General features: G+C 31.1%; 6 protein-coding genes across 6 annotated transcripts; 4 read left to right on the forward strand and 2 right to left on the reverse strand.

The window, feature by feature from the left end:
* The first annotated feature begins 2,365 nt into the window (after positions 1 to 2,365).
* LOC126266518 (ARL14 effector protein-like) lies at positions 2,366 to 7,047 on the forward strand. The gene is made up of 2 exons (XM_049970672.1): positions 2,366 to 2,902; positions 6,939 to 7,047. The coding sequence occupies exons 1-2, from the start codon at positions 2,516 to 2,518 to the stop codon at positions 6,987 to 6,989; spliced, it is 438 nt and encodes a 145-aa protein (XP_049826629.1). The 5' UTR covers positions 2,366 to 2,515; the 3' UTR covers positions 6,990 to 7,047.
* An 807-nt stretch (positions 7,048 to 7,854) lies between these two features.
* On the forward strand, positions 7,855 to 8,292 carry LOC126266483 (ARL14 effector protein-like). The gene has a single exon (XM_049970557.1). It carries the CDS (start codon positions 7,855 to 7,857, stop codon positions 8,290 to 8,292), a length of 438 nt encoding a protein of 145 aa, XP_049826514.1.
* A 6,849-nt stretch (positions 8,293 to 15,141) lies between these two features.
* On the forward strand, positions 15,142 to 16,881 carry LOC109597875 (U-scoloptoxin(01)-Cw1a-like). Its single transcript, XM_020013661.2, has 3 exons — positions 15,142 to 15,232; positions 16,512 to 16,693; positions 16,750 to 16,881. Exons 1-3 carry the CDS (start codon positions 15,199 to 15,201, stop codon positions 16,879 to 16,881), a joined length of 348 nt encoding a protein of 115 aa, XP_019869220.1. The 5' UTR covers positions 15,142 to 15,198.
* A 285-nt stretch (positions 16,882 to 17,166) lies between these two features.
* LOC109597272 (nucleolar GTP-binding protein 1) lies at positions 17,167 to 20,371 on the reverse strand. The gene is made up of 5 exons (XM_020012922.2): positions 20,212 to 20,371; positions 19,876 to 20,150; positions 19,615 to 19,814; positions 17,458 to 18,707; positions 17,167 to 17,397 (listed from the first exon to the last, which is right to left on the reverse strand). Exons 1-5 carry the CDS (start codon positions 20,257 to 20,259, stop codon positions 17,242 to 17,244), a joined length of 1,929 nt encoding a protein of 642 aa, XP_019868481.2. The 5' UTR covers positions 20,260 to 20,371; the 3' UTR covers positions 17,167 to 17,241.
* Positions 20,372 to 20,595: 224 nt separating this feature from the next.
* Positions 20,596 to 21,058, forward strand: LOC109598114 (vesicle transport through interaction with t-SNAREs homolog 1B). The gene has a single exon (XM_020013954.2). The coding sequence runs from the start codon at positions 20,698 to 20,700 to the stop codon at positions 21,043 to 21,045; it is 348 nt and encodes a 115-aa protein (XP_019869513.2). The 5' UTR covers positions 20,596 to 20,697; the 3' UTR covers positions 21,046 to 21,058.
* Positions 21,059 to 21,138: 80 nt separating this feature from the next.
* LOC109598104 (RNA-binding protein pno1) lies at positions 21,139 to 22,087 on the reverse strand. Its single transcript, XM_020013942.2, has 2 exons — positions 21,606 to 22,087; positions 21,139 to 21,552 (listed from the first exon to the last, which is right to left on the reverse strand). Exons 1-2 carry the CDS (start codon positions 21,981 to 21,983, stop codon positions 21,208 to 21,210), a joined length of 723 nt encoding a protein of 240 aa, XP_019869501.1. The 5' UTR covers positions 21,984 to 22,087; the 3' UTR covers positions 21,139 to 21,207.
* Between the last annotated feature and the right edge of the window lie 1,437 nt (positions 22,088 to 23,524).

Consider the following 23,524-nt stretch of genomic DNA (forward strand, 5'->3'; position numbering starts at 1 on the left):
CAGAAATATGTGTCTGCTTACTCATGTAAATATCTCCTCTCAGTGCGCCTGTAAGTATTCCGTCAAATTGTCAATTGTAATCAAACCATCGGTCTGTGCGCGCAATTAATATGGATTTATCGGTGGTCAAAGAATCCAACTTACATCACGCTAAATTTAATCGCGGGCCGTAATTTCAATTTATGTACGTTACGAATGGTTTTTTTTATGTGACTAATTTGAATCATTTTTATTTGATTTTCTTGTCATTAACTTATTGTTTTTTTTTTAATAACATTTATTTGTGTTCAATATTTTACAGTAAATAATAGTGGAATATTAGTATTATTTGTGAAAAATAATTAACCTGTAGTTTGGAAGTTTCAACAAGATAACGATCCAAAACACACATCCATGCTTGTAAAACATTTTTTTTTGTTATCTTACTTATCTACAGAGTCCGAACTTAAATCTACTTAATCATCTATGGCAGCATCTGGACTTAAACATCCGACAACAAAGCATCCACAACAAAGAGCATTTGTGACAAGTTATACAAGAAGAATGTCTAAACATTATACTAACAAATATTAAATAAATAAAATATTTCAAAATTTATTTCATGTATATTTGAAATTTAGGTTTTAGTAATTAAATTACATTTCGTACCCATTATATAAAAACGGAGAGACCAAATAAATAAAATAATCATAATTTTAACTTAAATTAATTTTAAAAATTAGGTAGAAGAAAATACAGTAAAAGTACTCTCGGTTTCACTATTCGCGGATTAAAAAAATGTGACCCAATTTCCGTATTCGTGACTAAAGATTTCTTTATTCGTGGATCTAAATTAACATCGGTACAATATCCTTTGAAAACGTGCCGTCAAATGGACTAATAAATAAGTAAAATAGACCTTATTACAACTATGTCAAAAGTATGTTTTTAAATAATATCGATGCCGTATTTTTTCGGCCTTTGACATAAGCCGCCTTCGCTGCGTTCGGTTGTTTATGAGAATTCAAACAAACAGTTCCACCCTTTGGTAAGAGCCGCATTGCATATGCATTTATCGTTTCATCTTTCCATTCATTACAAAAATTGTGATCGAGTAATTGATCGATAAAAAAATCCGAAGATAAAATAAGGTCGTTTGTAGCTTCGACTTCACTCTCAGCTAAAATTGTTCGTAATCCAGTAATAGAAAATATGGAAGTGGCGTTATCATTATGGATCGAAGACCGCAACTAAAAAATGAAATGAAAATTGGTCCGTGTATGGAACAAAGTCTTATTTTTAAGAGGCAAATTGCTAATGCTTCTGCTGAATATCAGTCTGAATTGAAAGAACTTCTAAAAACTGCCAAGCGAAAAAAAATTACAAAATTCTTTAAGCCATTGCCTAAGCCTGAAGATAATAATTAATCAGTATGGTTAAAAACCTTAAGTAAATTGACTTTTTTATATATTTGTTCTTTATTTTGTCACCTATAATCCTATATAAATTACCATTCCATATTCACGGTTTCTGTATTCGCGGCATATTTACGGAACATATACCCCGCGAATAAAGACCTTTTACTGTAGAGCAACTTTTAGAAAAATATGTTTTAATTTATTTATTTCAATAATATATTGTAATATTATTTAACATTTTATAAAGTAGCCATTGTTTTTTACAACCTTTCCTTATCTTTTGTACATTGATCTAATTTGTAATAATCATTGGATCTATATTCTTCTATGCCTCTTTTAGCGCTTCGACTAATTCTTTATTATTTCGATGTTTTTCCTCTAATTTTTCGGTCTAATATTTTCCATAGATTTTCTATCAGATTAAGATACGGCTACTTGGAATCCCACTTCAGTACTCTGACATTTTTCACACAGCACCTGGAATTAAAGATCCGACAAAAAATCGTCACCAACATGAGCATTTCTGGATGATGTCTAGAAGTTATTAAACAAAATAATTGTGCTACCAAATATTAAATAAATAAAGTATTTTTAAATTTATTTCTAGTAAATAATATTCCATATTTACGCCACGACCACTTTTTGATTTAAACATATTTTAATAAAAAATTAATTGTTTTGTAAAGTATCATTAACATTTACAACTACATATGTATACAATTGTTTCTATTCAATAAGAAACAATATACAAACGAATCTAATGAAATGAATAATAAATTAAATTCATTCCATACTTTCGACCACCACTGAACATGTGATGGCGGTAAATTGAAATGCACTCGTCTATCTTTTTTAGATAGGGTATTTTTTAAAAATAACATTTGGTACTACTGAAAACATGTTTTAAACATAATTAATAAAAAATAAATAAAACAATTAGGAAGTGCACAAAAAAAGTTTCAATTAAAATTTATTTGAAAATTGCCTTTAAATTTAATACAACAATATTGTTGTTAAATGTTGAGGTTATGTAAAACTATCTGCCAAATAGCTTTGACATAGAACACGACAAGAGTGATTTACAACTGATAATTTGTCGTTATTTCAAATCATTTAAAATGAGTGCTTCATCCGCAGATTTGAATGTCGAGAAACCTGATGCCCCGCCGAATCCAGAAATAGCTACAGAATCAACAGCCGCTGACGCCGGCCCTTCCACCTCGACAGCAACTGTTCCAACCCCCACTCACAAATATAATACAAGATCAAAGAATAAGAAAATTGAGGGGGTTAAGAAACCGCCCACCATGCCGGTGACTAATGGACGCAAAACTAAGCAGCCTTTATTTGATAAGCGTGGGGTTCATATCAAATCTGGAACGGATTTGTGCGATTGCCTGATTCCAGATTGTGTGGGCTGCTTCTTCGATTGTCCTAAATGCGGATCTCCAAAGTGTGGTACCACTTGCAGGGTTAACCGTAAATTTATCGTTACAAGTGTTGAGGTTGAGGGTAAGAACTACAAGTACAAAATCGAAAATACACTCCAAAACTAATTGGTGATTTAGAATTTTGTATCTTATTAATTTATAATAAATAATGTTTCAAAAGTAATTGAATTTATTTATTTGACCCCATTTATACTCAGAAAAAAACATACCCAATTTGGTGTTTGGTAGTTTGACAGGCCAGTCCGGGAAACGGGTGAAACAAAAGTTGCATTCGGATTTCGGCGGAATATTAAAACTAATTAAAATTAGGTGGAGAAAAGTGGAGCAACTTTTAAAAAGATAAGTTATATTTTATTTATTTCAATAATATAATGTAATTTTTTTTAATATTTTACAGAGTACTCATTGTTTTTACATTTCCTCATCTTTTGTACATTGATCTAATTGGTAATAATCATTGGATCTATATTTTTCTATGCCTCTTTTGGCACTTTTATTAAATCGATATTTTTTTCGTCTAATTTTTCAGCCTAATATTTTCCATAGATTTTCTATCAGATTAAGATCCGGCGACTTTAAATTCCACTTCAATACTCTGACATTCTTTATACAGCATCTGGATTTAATAATCAAACATAAAATCATCAATAACAAGAGCATTTATAGAATAGGTAAACGTTCTTGTGCAAATGAATCGCAATCTAGTCAACTCGATGAACAGACGATATCTAGAATTTATTAAACAAAATAGTTATGCTACCAAATATTAAATAATTATTTACAAATTTATTTCATGTATATGATATTATTACATACTTATGCTATGACCATATTTTGATTTAAATGTATTTTAATGAAAAATATTTTGTTTTGCAAACTATCATTAATATTTATAACTACATATTTATATAGCTGTTTCTATTTCTATTCAGTAAGAAATATTATATAAATTTGATGAAATGAAAAATAAATTAAATAACACATTTATTTTTTTAGGTAGAGGTTTTGTGAATCAATAATACTTTTCATACTATTGAAAAAATGTTTTAAATATAATGGAAAAAAATAAATAAATAGAACAGCTAGGAGAATACAATAATTTCAATTAATATATGTTTTAATATTAATTTTAAATTTGACACAAAAATATTATTAAATTAAGATTATGTAAATGTATCTGTTTTACAGAGACAGGGCGGCCACTTCGGAAACCGCCTTTCTGGGAACGTTGTAATGTCGTTAGACAAGTTCGGCGCCTTTGAGCTCGTCAAGGTTCGCTTTCTGTATCGGATCGTAACTAGAGGGGACCCGCATGTTTATGTTTATATTAGACGCGAAGTAAAAAAGTGTTTTATAGCATTGCACAAACTTGAATATGTATGTAATAAATAATATCGATGCTGTATTTTTTCGGCCTTTGACATAAACCGCCTTTGCCGCGTTCGGTTGTTTATGAGAATTCAAACAAACAGTTCCATCCTTTGGCAAGAGCCGCATTGCATTTGCATTTATCGTTTCATCTTTCCATTCATTACAAAAATTGATCGAGTAATTGATCAATAAAAAAAATCCGAAGATAAAATAAGGTCGTTTGTAGCTTCAACTTCACTCTCAGCTAAAATTGTTCGTAATCCAGCAAGGCAAATTGCTACCAAGCAAGAAAAAATTACAAAATTCTTTAAGTCATTGCCTAAGTCTGAAGATAATAATTAATCAGTATGGTTAAAAACCTCAATTAAATTGATTTTTTTATATATTTGTTCTTTATTTTGTCACCTATAATCCTATATAAATTACCATTCCATATTCACGGTTTCTGTATTTGCGGCATATTTACGGAACACATACCCCGCAAATAAAGAGCTTTTACAGTATATGATATTAGGTGCGAATCTCCAACATTGTGGTTCATATATAATTTGAAATTAGTAAATAATATCAAATTCGCGAAATTCGCCGTCGTTAATAATTTTATGGGTTCAGAGATATTTAAGAAAACGCAGAAATTATACATAGTTGTAATGGTAAAACACAATAATATTAGTAGGTATCTTAATACTAGGATAACTAGCGTCTTTTTCCGAAAATAAGTCCTATCGCGATTTCCGGAACTTTTTGCAAAATAATACATCCTCCGAAAATAAGCCCTATCGTGATTTTCGGAACTTTTTGTAAAAAAAAGACATCCCCCGAAAATAATGATGTTTCCAATGCACTACAAACAGGCTACTTAGACAAAAAGTATTTATTTAACGATAGCTATATCTCAAGATATGAGAGATTCTGACCAATGATTCAACAGGAAATGGATTTGGAAGAAAATCAGAATATAGTTCAGAATTTTATTTATGACGATGTTCCAGAAGAAAATGACATGACTGTAATTGAATAAATTTAAATTTCTGTATTCTATGTAAAATAAATATTAAATAAAAATATATACTTTTATTTTAGCCCTCCCTCGAAAATAAGCTCTAGCGCGTATTTTGGACCAAAAAGAAAGTAAGACAGTGTCTTATTTTCGGAAAAAGACAGTATCTTAAAACCAGCAACACAAATGTAAAATTAAATATTTATAATCTATACATATAAATAAAATTGGAGTATCTGTTTGTAATATTGAAATAACCGCTTCTTACTACATGCATATGAATATAAATACGGTACATACACCAAAATAACATTTTTTACAATTTTTGTCACTTTGTCTGTCTATCTGTTTGTTCCCGCTAATCTCTGAAATGGCTGGACCGATTTTGACGGGACTTTTATTGGCAGGTAGCTGATGTAATAAGGAGTAACTTAGTCTACTTTTATTTTAGAAAAATAAAGTAATGTTGCAATGTCCAAGTACTATCCAGTAGATAGTTTGATTTGATTGATAGGTATCTTTTATAATTCCACCGATCCGTTCTTCTTATCTTATCTTGATTCAAAATATTTTGTTACATTTTTACTGCTTTCCTTTTTTACCTTTAAGTAATAATTATAAATAATTATAAATTAAGTACATTTGTGTTAAATATACAGATTTACATTGATATTGATAAATTATTAATAGGTTATTTTATTTTGTTAATAACGTAGATAGTTGTTTTTTTCTAATATTTAGTTATGCCTAAAGGAAAGTCAAATCTCTCTAAAAACAAGAGAAAGGCCAAAAGCCAAAGAATTGCGACGTGAAAATGAATCTAAACAAGATAGGGAAAGTCGTCTTACAAATTGTAGATTACGGATGTCATGTCTAGGTCGAATGAGAGTAGTTCTGAGAGGAATGAACAATTACAATTAGATAGAACACGTCATTCATTGTTAAGGGCTCAAGAATCTTTAGATTCTCGAGATTATCGTCTAGAAAACGATCGTACTCAACTCGCTATCGGACGAAGTCGCGAGTACAGCTAGTATATTATATATTATATCATTTATAAGTTATTACATATAATTTGGTATTCGGAAAATTCATATTCCAAATACATCAATTAATATATACAGTCAAAGTATTGGAAAAATATAATAACTAAGTGAGTCAGAAGACACAAATGCAGTCGTGTTTCAATTCGGGAACCGATACGTGCCGAACGTAGCAAACAAAAACGAGCACTCCAATATGGTCTTAGACCCCAGAAAGCCGGTTTCATAAATGTCTGCACTGTGCAGAGAGCATGGCAAGAGCGACTTACAATTGATAATCTGTGTTTATTTCAAATCTTTTAAAATGAGTGCTCCGTCGACAGTTTCGAATGTGTTGAAATCCGCTGATCAACCGAATCCAGAAGTAGCTGCAGACGCCGGCCCTTCCACCTCAACAGGAACTGCCCCAAGCCCCAATTACAAATATAGTACCAAATCAAAAGATAAGAAAATTGATCTGGTTAAGGAGTCGCCAACAAAGCCGGAAACTGATGATCGCAACACTGACGAGCCTTTGTTTGATGAGCGTGGGGTTCATATCAATTCTGGGACGGATTTGTGCGATTGCCTGACTCCAGATTGTGTGGGGTGCTTCTTCGACTGTCCTAAATGCGGATCTTCAAAGTGTGGCACCACGTGCAGGGTTAACCGTAACTTTATCATTACAAGTGTTGAGGTTGAGGGTAACAACTACAAGTACGAAATCGAAAATACACTCCAAAAATAAATGGTGATTTAGAATTTTGTATTTTATTAGTTTGTAATAAATAATGTTTCAAAAGTAATTGAATTTATTTATTTAACCCCATTTATACTAAGAAAAAAACATACCTTATTTGAATTTAATTAATTTTATTTATTTCAATAATATATTGTAAAATACCCATTATTTTTTACAACCTTTCCTCATCTTTTGTACATTAATCTAATTGGTAATAATCATTGAATTTAAATATTTCTATGTCTCTTTTAGCGCTTGCAATCTTGTTGATTCGACGATATAGAGAAGTTATTAAATAAAATAGTTGTGATACCAAATATTAAATAAATAAACTATTTCCAAAGTTATTTAATGTATTATTGTATGTATTATTTCATATTTGTTATGACCACTTTTTGATTAAAATGTGTATTAATAAAAATTATTTTTTTTTGCAAACTAACATTTATAACAATTTTAACTAAATATACTACATAGTATATAGTTGTTTCTATTCAATACGAAATAATATACAAATAAATCTAATGAAATGAAAAAGAAATTACATTTATTCCATGCTTATAATCACCACTCATCACAATACATGTGGTCGCCTGAGATTCAACCGCACACGTTTATTTTTTTAGATAGAGAGGTTTTCTGTGAGTCTCTTAAAAAGACTTTTGCTAGTGAAAAAGTGTTTTAAATATAACGAATAAAAAATATAAATAAAACATTTAGGAAAGGCACAAAAAAGTTTCATATAATATATACTGTATAATTCAGTGTAAATGTTGAGGTTATGTAAAACTGTCTACCAAACAACTGTGGCATAGAGCACGGCAAAAGTGATTTACATGTGATAATTTGTGACTACTTCAAGTGATTTAAAATGGATGATATGTCGAAAGTTTCAAATATCAAGAAACTTGATGCCCAGCCGAATCCAAAAGTTGCTGCAGAATCAACCGCTACTGAGGCCGGTCCTTCAACATCGACAGCAACTGGTTCAACCCCTAAGCACAAATATTGTATCAGACCAAGGAATAAGAAAATTGAGGCGGTTAAGCAGCCGCCGGCAAGGCCCAAAACAAATCGTCGCAAAACTAAGCAGCCTTTGTTTGATAAATATGGGGTTCACATCAAATCTGGGACGGATTTGTGCGATTGCCTGACTCCAGATTGTGTGGGCTGCTTCTTCGACTGTCCTAAATGCGGATCTCCAAAGTGTGGTACCACTTGCAGGGTTAACCGTAAATTTATCGTTACAAGTGTTGAGGCTCAGGGTAAGAGCTACAACTACAAACGTAAAAATACACTGCAAAAATAAATTGTGACTTAGAATTTTGTATTTTGTTCGTTTCTAATAAATAATGTTTCATAAGTAATTGAATTTATTTATTTAATCCATATATATCCCGAAAAAATCATAGGCAAATTGGTGTTTGACAGATAGAGAGGCCGGCTCTGCATTTAGGGCCGAATGAAGATGGAAAACGGGAGAAAGAGAGGTAGAATTCGGATCGCGGCGGGGGATTAAAACAGTTCGGACGACCGATGCGACATGGTTTCGACATTACGGTGATTGCCGGGGACGTCGGCGACGCTGACGTCGGTTGCCCACATATCTGTTGCAGGCGTCCGTCGCCGCTGCGCTTCCATTTGCCCCCGCTTCGTATCACCTCCCTCCTCAACCCCTCTGGCCCCTCGTCACTTTAAGAGTTACATCGTGCTGCCTCTCCTTACGTAAGAACCCCCGTTGGCCCGATGGGGTTGTGTAACCCCAGGAAAAAATTAAACGGAGCGTTTTGTTGGAGGTTTTTTTAAGTTCATATGTCTAGACGGTGAGGCATCGATTCAATTGTTATTACTGGGGTTTATTGAAAAGTTAGACGAATCATTCATTTTTATTTTTTATGTAAACTTTTATTTAGGATATTAATATTCTTTTGGTGGTCACCAAAGTCTTTGGGTAGATGGGGCTGTTATGTTATGTATTTCAGCACCTTTAAAGCAAAATTTAAATGAGCTTTCAAAACGAGATCCGTGCTGAGTGGGTAATTTAATCTTTTAGAAATTGTTCTTCAAATCATATTAGCGTTTTTGTACATATGTCTAAAATATTTTGTGTCGCTCATCGAGATTTTTACTTAAATTACTTCAATATTTCTTGTTTTTAATAGTATATTATGCAATAACTTTTATAAACTGCATTTTAAACACAAGTTTTAATTAGAACCAGGCGAGCGCAGCGGGCAAGTGTTTAATTAAGGGAGTGTCTGGAAAAGCTTATAAGCCGATTTGCATACTATACTTTTTCTACCACCAAGAATATCAGATCTAATATCAGCTAGTAACTAAAAAATCCGTTAAGTTCATATTGTTAACTTCAGCCCATGAATAAAAGGTACAAAGCCCACAGCTAATGTTAATTTTCAATATTCCATTCTTGTTTATACTAATTTTTAATTGAGTTTTAACTCCTAGTTTTAGAAATATTTTTTATAGTTTGAATCAAAAGTGAATTTATCTAGAGATAGTTTAATTTTCCACAGTGACAATTTAGAAAAAAGTGATGTTTCCAAGAATAGTAAGGTCTCCAGAGTGCTTTTCTAAAAATACTTTATAAACCTATAAATTAATTCGTCAGTTTCCTAATTTTCTCCAGCGTCCACTGTATAGTGTCTTTACTGAAACTAGTGACTCCTGGTATAAAAACTGTCTCCAAAGATATCTCCTTATTTATTTTATAACTCAATTGCATAGAGAACAAACGTTTTTTAATAAATTTAATGAAACACGAAAACGTATCCCACGTTTCATATGGAACCATCTAAACAACTAATTACAGAAAATATGTTGTAAAGAACACTTCACTGTAATGAAATAGACAACACGATACAAAATGAACTGATGGATTCCTACTTTAGTAATATACAGAATATTTTTGGCACTTATTTTCCAGGATTTCTTCACTTTCACGTTCAAAATCTTAATGAACCACAAATTTTAGTTTTAGCTGAAATAATGAATAATAATACAGTTGAACTTTGATAACTCGAATTTTTGATAATTCGAAGTAAACTGGTTCACTCTAGGGTGAAAATTATATGTAATTTTTACTTGATAACTCGATTTTTTTTCTGGTAAATCGTGGTTTGAGTTAACGAAATTCAGCTGTATTTGTACTACTGAAATATGAGTGAGCTCTAAAAAATTTCCCCCGACATTGAATGGAACAGTTAATAATATTACTAAATTTTCTCACACGTGCCAAATTACTTAGTAATTATTTAGTACAATCAATTATTTTTTTAAGGAAAATGTGGCTTTCATTTGAAAGGTACAGTGGTGACCAGAGAAAAAAAATGAAATTAAACATTTTGTAAAGTAAAAAAATTTAATTTAAAATTTGTCCATTTATATTACTGTTTTGTCATACATCTTATCTCAACGGCGACATTACTTTACACGCAGATGGTAGTTTGATTTGATTAGTCAAAGAAATAATATATGCATATATAAATACATTTTGTGGTGCTATTTAACAATACTCTTAAGAGTAAGAATTTATCGAATAACCTACCTTCAAGAGGGAAAAATAAAAATTGCATTTCAGAGAAGAGAGAAATACTAATAAACAAAAAATCAAATCTTTGGTCTAAATACACCAAAAAATCAAATCTTTGGTCTAAATAAACGGTGGTAGGAACACAACGGTTTGAGGCCCTTTTTTTGGCGTGTTATCATAACATCAAAGTGTTAAATTTAGATGAAAAGTGGAATTTCAATAGGCTGTTGTAACGAACAAATGGTACCTAACAGAATATAAACAAATTTTTTAAGTTATTTATAATATATATTTTTAAAAGTATGCTTTTTCTGTGACCATTCATATTTTGCATTTTTTTGTTTAAGATTTAAGTGGCAACTACTTTGATTTAAGTACAAAATAAATAATTGTAATAAATATAATCAATTTATAATCTTAAATAAAATTTAAAATATTTTGATTATCACTTTTTTATTCATTTAAATTTAAATACTCTAAATAATTTTGCTTATTACTTTTGACTGATAACTGTATTTTATGTTATTTCTAAATTAAACATCCAATTAAGTATCAAATTTAAAATATAAATTAAATAGTTTTGACTAAACTTGTAAAAAGTATATTAAATGAAATGAATTTATTTTCTATTATGTTTAGTGGTTGAGCATTGACATTATTAACACTAAAGATATTGAGATACTCTAACATGAATTACAGCGTTAAACACACAGTCATTTCGTGATTACTGAGCCGGGGACATTTAGGGAATTTGATGATTGATTTGGAATTACTGGTCTTCGCACCCTCACTCTATCTCGCACTTACGCCTTCTGAACTAATTGGATTAGAAATATCCGGTATGTTTAGATAGCTTGAAACAGAAATAGTAGCTGTGTAACTAGAGTAAAATACGTATATAAAATCAACAGTTTAAAATTACAAATAGAGATTTACATTGTTTTTTCGTTGAAACGTTTGAATTAACTTCATTCAATATCCGTATAAAACAAAATAAATAAGTAAAGTTTAGGCTGTAAATAATTTTGGAACTTATTAATCAGCGAACGTAAAAACAAATCGAATTCCATCATCGGCACTTGTGCCCAATCAAAGGGACACCCCGAGTCGTGCAATAAAGTTGGGAATGGAAGAACGGGAAGGAGCAGACACGACGAGTAGATGTGACTGCTTGCTGCGATCGTGATTGAATTACCGGGTCAAATAAAATCGGGCGCAAATTGGATCAGGCATAAAGAGATTGTCACCCATTTACTATCGCATTCAATTCGTCGATTTTCCTCCCAGCATTCGGCCCTCCCGTCCTTTGCCAATTTGCGGAATGATGTAAAAAGGGATCATTTTTGTTAGGGGCACGTGTCAATGGCACAACATCCTGCGGAAGGGTTAATTAATCTGTATAAATCCACGCCTGCGTTATTGTCATTAAAGTTTTTAACAAACAACACAATATCTATGAGTTATTCCTTGCAATTTGGAGAGTGTTGAATTTCATGAATCTGTTTATGTTGATGGCCGTTTTGGGGTAAGTTATTCTGACAGGAATATATTTATATTCACTACGCTGCATCAAAATGCACATAAGAATGAGGGTAATATATGGACATCGGGGGCGTGGGACCATACTCGTTCAATTGGCGGAGTATTTTGTTAATAAAAACGATTTCACATTCAAGGGGAGAGGGCACGTTTATTTTTGATAGACTGTTTACAATTATTAAAATCGTGATTAAATTGAAACGTTAATTTGATAAAGACAACAGAATATTTTCTTTTTCAATTGTTGATTTTTAAAATTATTTAAAATAAAATTTTATTCACTGCAAAATGTGGCCAAAAACATATAAAAAATGTAGTTTATGCATTACAAGATTCTAATAATATTATAATGAAAACAGTAAAAATTATAACATTCTGGATTTTCTTTAGTTTGACTAATTAAGAAAGGTGTTAGATGTGGGGGGGACCGTGGTGATCACTTGATTGTACCTCATCATCCTATTCAACTACTCGGGAAAATGTTAAACAGATATTGGCGAACAATAACAGTGTAACGTGCCAAGAACCACATTTAAATCATAGTCGGCCAAATTAGGATCCAAGGGATTTAGGAATGCCATATTATTGAATTTGAAACAAAGGTAAGGAATGATTTCCGACCTCCTTGAACGGCTATATTCCGTATAATGCTTGAAAAGATTGTTTCAAATATTTCAGGATTTTTTCTAAAAATTGTCAAAGTTCTAGATACATTATTCCAGTTAATATTTCCACACATTAAAATAATATATTATCACAGAAAATCACTTAATAAATTAAAACAATTTGTTGTATTGTAAAATAATGAGATAATATTTTGTAAAATATATTTTTATACAAACTTAATTAAATAACGAGTTTTTAATATTGTGTATTTATAATTTTAGTAATGAGTTATTAATATTTTATATATTAAATTTATCCATTATTTATTCATTTGTGTGCTTAAATTATAAATGATACTAAAAATGTATTTTCATTGTTTGTTTTTCGCACATTTAGTAAAAGTAATAAATAAATTAAAAATCATGAGATCAGATAAAGAAATAATTACAATTACATAAATTTTATTCAAACTCACACACTTAGAACTGAAGGGTATTAAACTCATGGATTCAAATTAGTACACTACAAGGACAGTCCCAAAAGTACTCGACCTAACGAAAAAAACATAAAAAATTGAGACAAAAATCTCTTTCCCGTTTTACTTTCGAATTCTTTTCCCAACGATGTTCAATAACTTCGATACCCAGTTTATGATGAGAAACGTTGAGGTCTTCAAAATGGCCATCAACCGTAAACTTCATTTAAAAACAGAAATAGTCCAACATGCTTTTCACCAAAATAACTTAAAAAACCTTATACGTTGGATACCTTGACACAGAATGATAGTTCTGATTTCTCGCTTTTCTTCAATATTTATCACTTTTTTGTATTGTCTTAATCTTTTTTTCTTATTGAAATCGTTACTGTGGCCACGAATTTACATCCACCATAGAGGCAATTCTTCTTGTTCATATGGGAGTATTCTGTTTTCAAAATATTTAAATAGAATTATTTTTTTTTCATACACTTTACCCTCAATTAATTCAGTTGTACCAATGTCATATGATCTACAACATTCCCATTCCCTCCTCAATGATTATTTGTGTGAGTTCAGTACTTTAGGTCATACCTTTGACACTTTGAAACTTTACACTTCTGCTATAGACTCTTCCAAATATTTATATTTTTAATGTTTACTCCTATTTTCCGTGTTATGGAGAGTTACACTGAGATATTTATTTATTTTCTCCTATACACAATTTTACTTTTCAAGTCAACTAAATTAAAATTATAAAAACCATAATGTAGTAATAAATACCAAATATATTTCAATACATAGACTTTATTATTTTTACCTTGACTATTCTAGTGTTAATATATTTTTAAATGTTTCCATACTTTTGTTCTGTATGTAAAGAACTAGATACTACTTAAATAGCTAAGAATCATAAATTAAGAAATACTTTTGCAATAAATACATTAAGATGCATGGTGGAATGATGGGAAACAAGCACATCCTTAAATTAGCTCAACATTAAATTGAATTAGCAACGCAACTAAATCAATCGAATTATTGCCATTACATCTCCCCAATTTTCGCAGTTTCCCGCGAACAATAAGTCAATCGAAATCAAAATGAACATCGTGAGGCGGACTCGGACGGGGGAAAGGCGGGCATGAACGTTTGAACAAAGAAACATCGCGAAGTGGCAGATTCTCGGCTTGTTGCTTTGATTCAATGCGAAGTTCCCCTAATTTACATTCAGGAGCTGCTCCTGGCAGTAGTCAATAATTGTCAGAAGCAGCCGGGCTAGAGACTGACTGGTAACTGCGAACGTGCCATTGCGAGTTCCTCTTATGCAATAATCACTCGACGTTCGCCGCCTCCTCTTCTCAAGAGTAAACAACGGGATGCGGATAAAAGGGGTTAATTGAGTACGCACGGGTAATGTTTTTGCTATTGGCAAATCAAGTTTATCTTTGTTCGTGCATCCTTCGCAAACATATTTAATTTGTAGTCATGTTTTTGATTTGCAACGCTTCTTTCTATCTGTGTACTTTAAAATTTCTTTCTTTTCTTACCACAAAAAACTGGATATTCTAGATATTCATAAACGTGGATACATGTGTACTAAATTTTTGTTATTTTTGATATTCACAGCACAACCACCGTTAATGATTGCAGCCTTTGGACCAGGAACTCCGGCATCGCCCAAATCCGAAAACCAACCCACCCAACTGACCTCGCCCGTACTATTTTTTTTTTATTCATTTGCTTCCATTCAATTTCGACACCGACCGAAATTAATTAGTAAAAGCAATTACCCGTCCAGCAATTCGCAATTTGACTTGTGGGGGAGTAGCGGCCTTGTTTGGCCCCAATGTAACCTTTAAAAAAGGCAATTTCAAACAAACTAGTCTCGACGCACCGCACAACAAATAGTCGGGTGAACGGCTAACAATTTCTCGCTTGACCCAGATAAGTACTTCAGTAAAAATGTTTTAAATTGGGGTACATTTTTTCGCGCCGATCAGTTGTGTACGCTGAAACGGTTCAAGTGCAATTGTACTGTTTTAAATATGAAGTTGCTGCTGGTCCATTCTGTTTTATTGTGTAAGTATTGAGATAACTTCATTATTTTTAATTTTGGATTATTCTAACATAAAGTATGGTTACACCTGTTGTTTATTATTGAATATTAATGGAATAAGCTTGACTACCAGTACAGAATTCATATAATTTCATCATTTTTTGTAATGATTACTATAACTGAAGAACATTAAAATTGTTAAACAAAAATATGTTCGATTTTCCAGTAACATATGTTTTCTATCCTTTAGCATATAATTTATTATTTTATATTTTAAATTAATTATTTTTTTATTTTAAAATATTTTTAAACCATAAAACTTAGAAATAATATTTCTAATAAATATTTTCTACATTTCCAGTTCCCTACACAAATATTAAAATTACAAAAATATTGTATATATCATATTAACTTTAACAATTTCGTGATGTAATTTATTTAGAATAATTGTTTGTGATTTTGAAATAAGATAATTAGTATAAAAAGTATACAAATATATTTAAAATATTTATTAAGTAACATATCATTGTTACTTAACCGAATATATTTTTAACGTAATATAGAAATCAATTGACGTTATTATAAGTACATAATAATATATACATTAAAGATCTTTTTGTATTAAGTATTTAGTATTTAAAATTTAAATTTTGTTCTTTGTATTTGACTTCTAGATAAGTGGAGAGTTAATAAATAATAAACAATTAATTGATTAAAAAATATCAGAAACGCAATCTACCAGATTGGAAATAAATAACCAATAATAAATCATGTAACAATACTAAACACTAATGAGCAAGCTAGTAGTTCGTTAAATGTCCTCGTGTTAAGATTAATCTAATGAAAGCATGTCATTCAAACATAACATCATCCTTCAGAAAATAACTGAGGTTAAAAGTGAATAAATTTGACATTTTCTTAATCGAGCTGTTAATTTAATACATATTAAAATTATTATAAATCTAACATTATATTGGCATTTCACTTTTTTTATAATAAATGTATAAATACAAGGTAATCTTGTAAATACAGATTATGGTCTATAATGTAATATGTATTTTAAGTGTTATTAACCATGATATACTCTATGAGATTTATTAGATTATAATTAACATTCATATTAATTTTTAATTATTTAGTATAAAAAATGTCGAACTTAAATAACACCGGTCTGTACTGTACAAATTTAAAATGATAAACTGTAATAATTGATGTAACATTCCGCTAATATATTGTTTATTTAAATAGGAAACAAAAAATTCGTCATTTGAGTTTTGATGATTTGTAAAACTTTTTTTCAAGATGTGACAGTCCAAGGTGGACATTATATTATACCAGGTTCGACGCCTTATGATGGATATCACGATTTACATCTTCATCACAATCCCCCATTACATCCCACTTTCGCCAGTGTGCCAAGAACCAGTTTTTCTTGTCAAGGAAGAGATCCAGGATATTATGCTGACGTAGAAACAGGATGTCAGGTTTGAATTGGAAACATTTTCTGTTGTTATTGAATATCCATTATTGGTTGTTGTAGGCTTATCACATCTGCGAACACAATTCCGTTGGTTCATTCCTTTGCACGAATGGAACTTTGTTCAATGAACAATTTCAAGTCTGCGATCAATTCTATAATGTCCGTTGTGGATCCCCCTATATAGATTTATAAATTTATTAATATTGTATATATATTTATTTAATAAGAACTATTTATTTAGTATAATTTAAATGTGAGTGATATATATGTACCATATATGTACACGTTCATACTCATTATAAAATTGAAGATTAGTATCAAAGTACTACGTATTTAATGGATTCTATACATCATCTATATTCTATTAAGTTTTCGACTTTAGTCGTATATATATTCTTATCTTGTAAATGAACCTATATACACACATTGTAATAAATATTAATGAGAAATAGTTTAGATACAAATGAAAGCAAATAATCTGTTAAAGTTTCGGTTTATTTTAATTCCTTTTAAATACAATCAAACAATAATTAACAATATGAATATATGTATTTATCTCCTATCCGTTTTGCCTACTCCTCTCTTTCCAGCAAAGAGATGTTTAGGCATTTTAGTACCAATGAACCTATCTGCTTCTCCCTTAAGACCCATTTTCGCCACCTTCTTACTGATGGCTCTGTGAGCGAGCTTAGCCAATTTCTTCTTCATCTAAAAGAATACGCAAATTAACATTTATTTATATTTCACGTAATAAAATATGTAACTTACAATCACGTCCTTCACTCCCAGCTCATTCCTAGGTGGTTTAGTCAAGACCTTATTCTTAGTTCGTGTAGGTACTACATCAACATCCATCTTCATACGTTTGGCTGGCGCTCCCACAGACCTACTTCTTGGTTTAGTTTTTGTAAAGTGAGCATCACTAGTCTCTGACATGTCAACGCCCAAATTCTCCATCTCTTCCCTAAGTTTCGTTACAGACCGATCACGAACTTTAGCGCCAGATGTACGTGGAAGAACCGGCTTACGGGACTGTTTATTAATGCGAGCTTCGTCCTTGATGATGGCCTTCTTGTGGCGAATTTGCAATGCCAGTTTCTTAATTTCCTGCATAGTTTCATCCAGCTCAATCTTGGGTACAACATACATGCCGGTTTCATCCCTAATTTCTTCTTCCTTTTCAAGCTCCTCCAATTTATCGAAGATCTCTGGATCGATATAATCTGCGATGTTGTGACCCTCCCATATCTCCGGAATGATGTCGTAGCGCTCTTCCTCTGGTATATCGTGGTACTCCTTCTTAAGGTCAAGAACATAATCGTCGCCTTCTTCAAGTTCAATGTCACGTTCCAATTTGCGCTTACGTTTTTCGGCAGTCTGCAATTTCTTAGCGAGTACAGATTCAGGAATACAAGGAGCCCTAACTTTGTCATCTCTTGGTTTAGGCACTGCTACATGTAATCTGTTTAGAACACCGTCAACCTTTTTGGTCCTCATCTTCTGGTCCACTCTGTAGCTTAGCAACTTCTCACAAGCTTCTGTCTTAACTTCCATCACACCCACATCAGTAACAGTGGACATTTCAAGGACAGTTATGTTAGAATCATCTTCAATATCTTTCAAGACAGTTCTTCTTTCTGGAGTCAAATCGTCTAATTTAAGTATATCAATCTTGTTGGCGACCACAATCAAAGGCTTATTAGCAAATAATGGTTTTATGGACTCAAACAATTTGACTTGTTCATCCAATGTGTGACCACATTGTTCAGATAAATCCATAAAATACAATATGCAAGCTCTTAAATGAGCCATAGCTGTAATTGCCTGCATTTCAATAACGTTACGTTCTTCCAGTGAGTGATCAAGGATACCGGGTGTGTCGATCACTTGCCAACGAAGGTATTTATAATCTGTGTGGCCCACATACAAAGATTTAGTAGTGAAAGCATAAGGCTGTACTTCAACATCAGCTCTGGTGATCTTGTTGATAAAGGAAGACTTTCCTACATTCGGGAAACCTGCAAATTCAAAAATTAACTTTAACATCAAAGAAAAACAATTGTACTGGTTGTTTAATATATATATGAATATTTGATAAATAAGATGAGAGTATATTTAATTTTATGCAAAATGTTATTTCTCACTTGTGTATTCAATTGTAAGAAATTGACTTTTCTAAAAAAAAAGAGTGATAAACCAAGGATGATTATCATCAAAAGTGCCCATTGAAACCCTATAGTGTCTTCATTGTCATGTTCCCAAAAACCATTGGAGCGCTTGCATTTATTTGATCCAAGATCATAACCAACAAAAATTGAAATTGCCAAGGTCTCTACTACTAAGTAATACCAAAGTCTAATAATTGATACTCATAGGAGGAGGTCTCAAACAGTCACCAATGACCATGAAGGACATACATTGTGCTAAATTTGTTAAATCAGGAATATTTTACTGTTTTATTTTTTCACAAGAGCTTAATTTAATTAAAAAATTTTAAAATATAAAATAATAGAAAGTCAATGACAACTCAATTTTTATATACTATATTCAATATCCCTAACTTAAGAACATGAGATGATTATTATGTGAGTTGTGTATGTGAAATTACTAAATTTAAAATAGAAAAAAACAAACTAAACATTTAAGAATAATAAAAAAGAATAACAATTACTAATTTTATATATAATAGTTATTTCATGCTAACAACTTAAGTGGTTGATGCTATTAATAATAAAAAAAAAACTTATTTCACATATTAATTTATATTATTTTTTTATGATTGAATTTAAACAAATATTATTAGAACTAACTTTTAATCTTAAAGAACATTAATAAATAAAATAATTAATAAGTTGCACACAATTGCACAATGTATAATGTGCTAATGACACAGTCATTAAAATTGTATAACAATTGTTCACTTACCACAAATAATGATTGTTCTGGTGTATGGATCAATGGATGGTAAACGAGCCAAATGCTGTCTAACTTGTTCCAAATATGTTAAATTGGAAGCCTGTCTTTTCATAATTGTGGCCATACGACCCAGAGCTGCTCTCTTGAGCTGTTTGCAACGATACAGAGAGTCGCCATATTTCAATAGTCTCACGTAATCTTTAGCCACACTAGAAGATACATTTAATGTCACATAAAAAAGTAACTGGTAAATTAATATAAATAACTCACTTGTCTATTAAATGCTTGGCTGTATTTATCTGTCCCAGAGCAAGCTTGTAATGGTCCTTGTCGTACAAAACATTCATCAAATCGGCATAAAATGGATGAACATCATCTAGTTTAGGGAATTCTGTCAGAATTTGTGTTAGTCGATCATGAAAACTTTGCTGGGAGAATTTGACCTTTCTCATATAAAAACTCCTTATCCTGGTTATTTTGTATTGTTTATGTACTACTGTAGGAGTTTTACGTTGTGTTTTTGAGAATATAATGTCGATGAAGTCCTGCAAAATAGGTTATATTGAACATATTTTATAGATTAATATTGTTGATGGCTTTTATTACCTTGGCTGTTGGGACCACAGCAATCTTTTTGAAGTTGTACAGAGACATTTTGGTGGATTAACTATTTAAAAGCAATAAATTAAAACTTTGCGTCAATATTTAATAACACACGTGTTTTCGGCACTCTGAGGCGCCTTGAAAAGAACTACTTCTGCGTGACGTACGCATGCGTCGAATTTGACAAATTAGGGTTTCTCCCGATAAGATTTGTAACTATATAGGATAATTTAACTTATTAATAGACGTACTTTGAACTAAATTAATATCTAAAATTGGTTAATTTTTCTTTATGTAGTGATTAAGTAATTTATTTGCGTAAATAGAATGTGTCACTTTATTTAAAGTTTTACTGAACTAAAAGGTAGTCATGTGAAGACCTCTTAATATCTGTCACAGTATCAGCAGGCGTATCTGTCAATATACATATAAAAACAAATATAAAATAATTTTGTTGTTCTGTGTGTATTAAGGACTGTTTAAACCAAAATGTTTAACGAGACGAATTACGATTGGGAATCCCACAATCGACAAGTTGTTTTAGAGGGTAGAAATATATTGGAGAGGACTGGCGAAAGTTTAGCCAGGTCAAACCAAATCGCGATAGAAACAGAGAATATTGGAAATGAAGTAATTACCGAACTAGGGGAGCAAAGAGAAGCACTGCTTCGGACCAGAGATAGACTTGAAAACGCAAACGAACATTTGGATCAAGCTAAATCTGTGCTTAAAAGAATGGGACGAAACGTTATTTACAACAAAATATTATTGATACTGATAATTATTATAGAAATAGGAATACTAATCACATTATCATATCTGAAGTTTAAAAAATAAATTTGTGTTGCAATTTATGGTTATTTACCGTTATTATTAAAAAATATATTTTTATATAGGTACATGTTTCATAAATTCAAAAAATATACTAAATTAATAAATAACAATAGTGTATTTATTTCATTTATACAATCAATTTAGTACTTAATTTAGATAACAAATTCACATTCTCTCAGACACTCTTGAAGCAACATTCCTCAGTTGACCATAAACTTTAGATGGTGGTGATCCTAAAATTAAATTACAAATTGCTCTTCTGGCCATTTGAATATTTTGGAAACTGCCTAGAATATGAATTTTGCTATCTGCAAGTACTATCCTGGTTTTTGTGACATTTTCAATAGTAAATTTTGTTCTTCCACCCTTCCCTGCTAATCTGCCAATAGCTCTAGATTGATGGTCACCTTTTAACGTTTTAACATCTTTAATTTCAAATGTTTCCACAAACAGATCATCCAAACGAAGGAGGGCCAGTGCATCTTCTACTTCAAAGCCAAAGACAAATGCCTGAAATTCAATTTAATTCATAAAATATACCAAGTAATAGCTTAATTTCTTACCTTCACAAAGTCTGCAGCTTTTTGTAAATTACCTATGTCTTTAGTTTCTGCACAAGTTTTAATTTCGACATTCCTGGTCTTGAGGTTGAATCGAATCTGCAGCTGCAAATGTTCTACTATAGGTGTGAAAATTTTCAGCCAGTTTTCTTTTAATGGTGTATATCTATGTGCAGGTACTGGAATTTTCCTAAAGTCGTCCTTTGTCTCAGATAGAGAATTTTGTTTGACGCGTTTCGTCTTCGGTGGTCTATTTTTGCTTGCACCTTCAATGCCATTGTAAACTTCTACATCCATGGCATCAGATCCGGTCGAATTTATTCTCCTTTTACTGGGTTTCTGAGGTTCAAAGTTATCCGCGTCTATGTTAATGTCCGCCATGGCTAAATTTCACTGTTTCTAATTTAAAGACTAACTACTAATAATTATCTTCGTGTGTTTATTTTCAAACACACGTGCCTCTGAAAATGTCAAATCCTAAAAGAGTGAGGTTACGTATTTGAAAGGCAGAGCTACCAACATAAACTATTAAAATTTATCGTTTAATTCACTATTTTAGAGAAAAAAGTACACAAATCGTGAGTATATACTTAAAGACGGTGTAGTCAGATAGAATATTTGTTATTTTGTTACTTAAATGGCTTGGATAATATATACATTTTTAAATAATTTAATTTTATTCCAGCCAGATTTAACTTAGGTTATCAAAAATTAAATCGTATTAACACTTTAAATTGTTATTAATTAATTATAATTTACATTCCTATGTTTCTGTAATAATAATTGTTTTTTAATACATATATATTTTTGAATTCAGTTACAAACTGTAATATTAAACAGTTTTTGCTTCTGTAATCTAACATCATCAATCTAACCTTTTAAGTAAAGTATTTTTGGAGCAGACCTGGACAGTTACAAAACAGAAGGCAAAGATGGATGGGATATTTCATAATGAGATAAACATCAGTTTTTCCTGATTAAAAAAATAATTTTTTCATACAATTACAAATCTATACTCAAGAAAAATCTAAAGATATTTTATGAAAATCTAAATAAATTACTTGAATTTAAAGGGCACATTTAGTGTGAAATTTTAAAAAATTGATAGTCTGTACCTTCTAAAATTACATACTAAAATTTCAAATGGATATCTCCAATAGTTTTCGAATTACAGCTTTCTAAAGAGTAGTCGCTCAACAGTTAGTTACTACAGGGCTTACCAGTATTATTGTTCGAACTGAAATGATGAAAATATTTTGATTGATCCAATTCATGGATATTGTATTATTCAGTTTTTTCCTGTCTTTTTTATGGAAATAGCAATTTAATAATCGGAATAAACGGAATTAAGCCAAGAGCTACGATCATCTCGAAGAAGAGTTATAACGGCCCAACAGGTGCTTTTTTAAGAGGGAGGCCGCAATCACTGCAGCAATGGATACTTTTTCTATTTAGTAACTTGAGTAATAGCGAATAACTCGCTTAAAATTAAATTTTTTCATTAAAAAATTTCAGTGTATATTCATTATTTATACACAAATGTATCCTCCAAATTTTAAAACATTTAATGCAGTAGTAGATCCCAAAAATCAATTTTTTAGATCATCACACTTAAAGCAAATTAAGGTAGCTGAGAGGTTTATTGTTTCCCAAAGTAACATTAGTCAGTTGTGAAGGTGCTTTAGGGGATCTGGTAGTTCGGTAAAATAGCCTCCAGATCGTAGACAATGTACATTTCAAGATCGATATTTAAGTGAGCAACATAATGTAATCATTAATTGGGATACTGTAAGAAACTGATTATACACAGAATTTACATAGGTCTGAAACAGAATTCAACGATTTACAAAAATATCCTTAGACTTTTCTTGTATGTGTATATATAAGGACAGTGGTTAGAAATACACGTCTCAAATAGTTTA

This window comes from Aethina tumida, chromosome 1 (assembly GCF_024364675.1).
Source record: "Aethina tumida isolate Nest 87 chromosome 1, icAetTumi1.1, whole genome shotgun sequence".
Lineage (NCBI taxonomy): Eukaryota > Metazoa > Arthropoda > Insecta > Coleoptera > Nitidulidae > Aethina > Aethina tumida.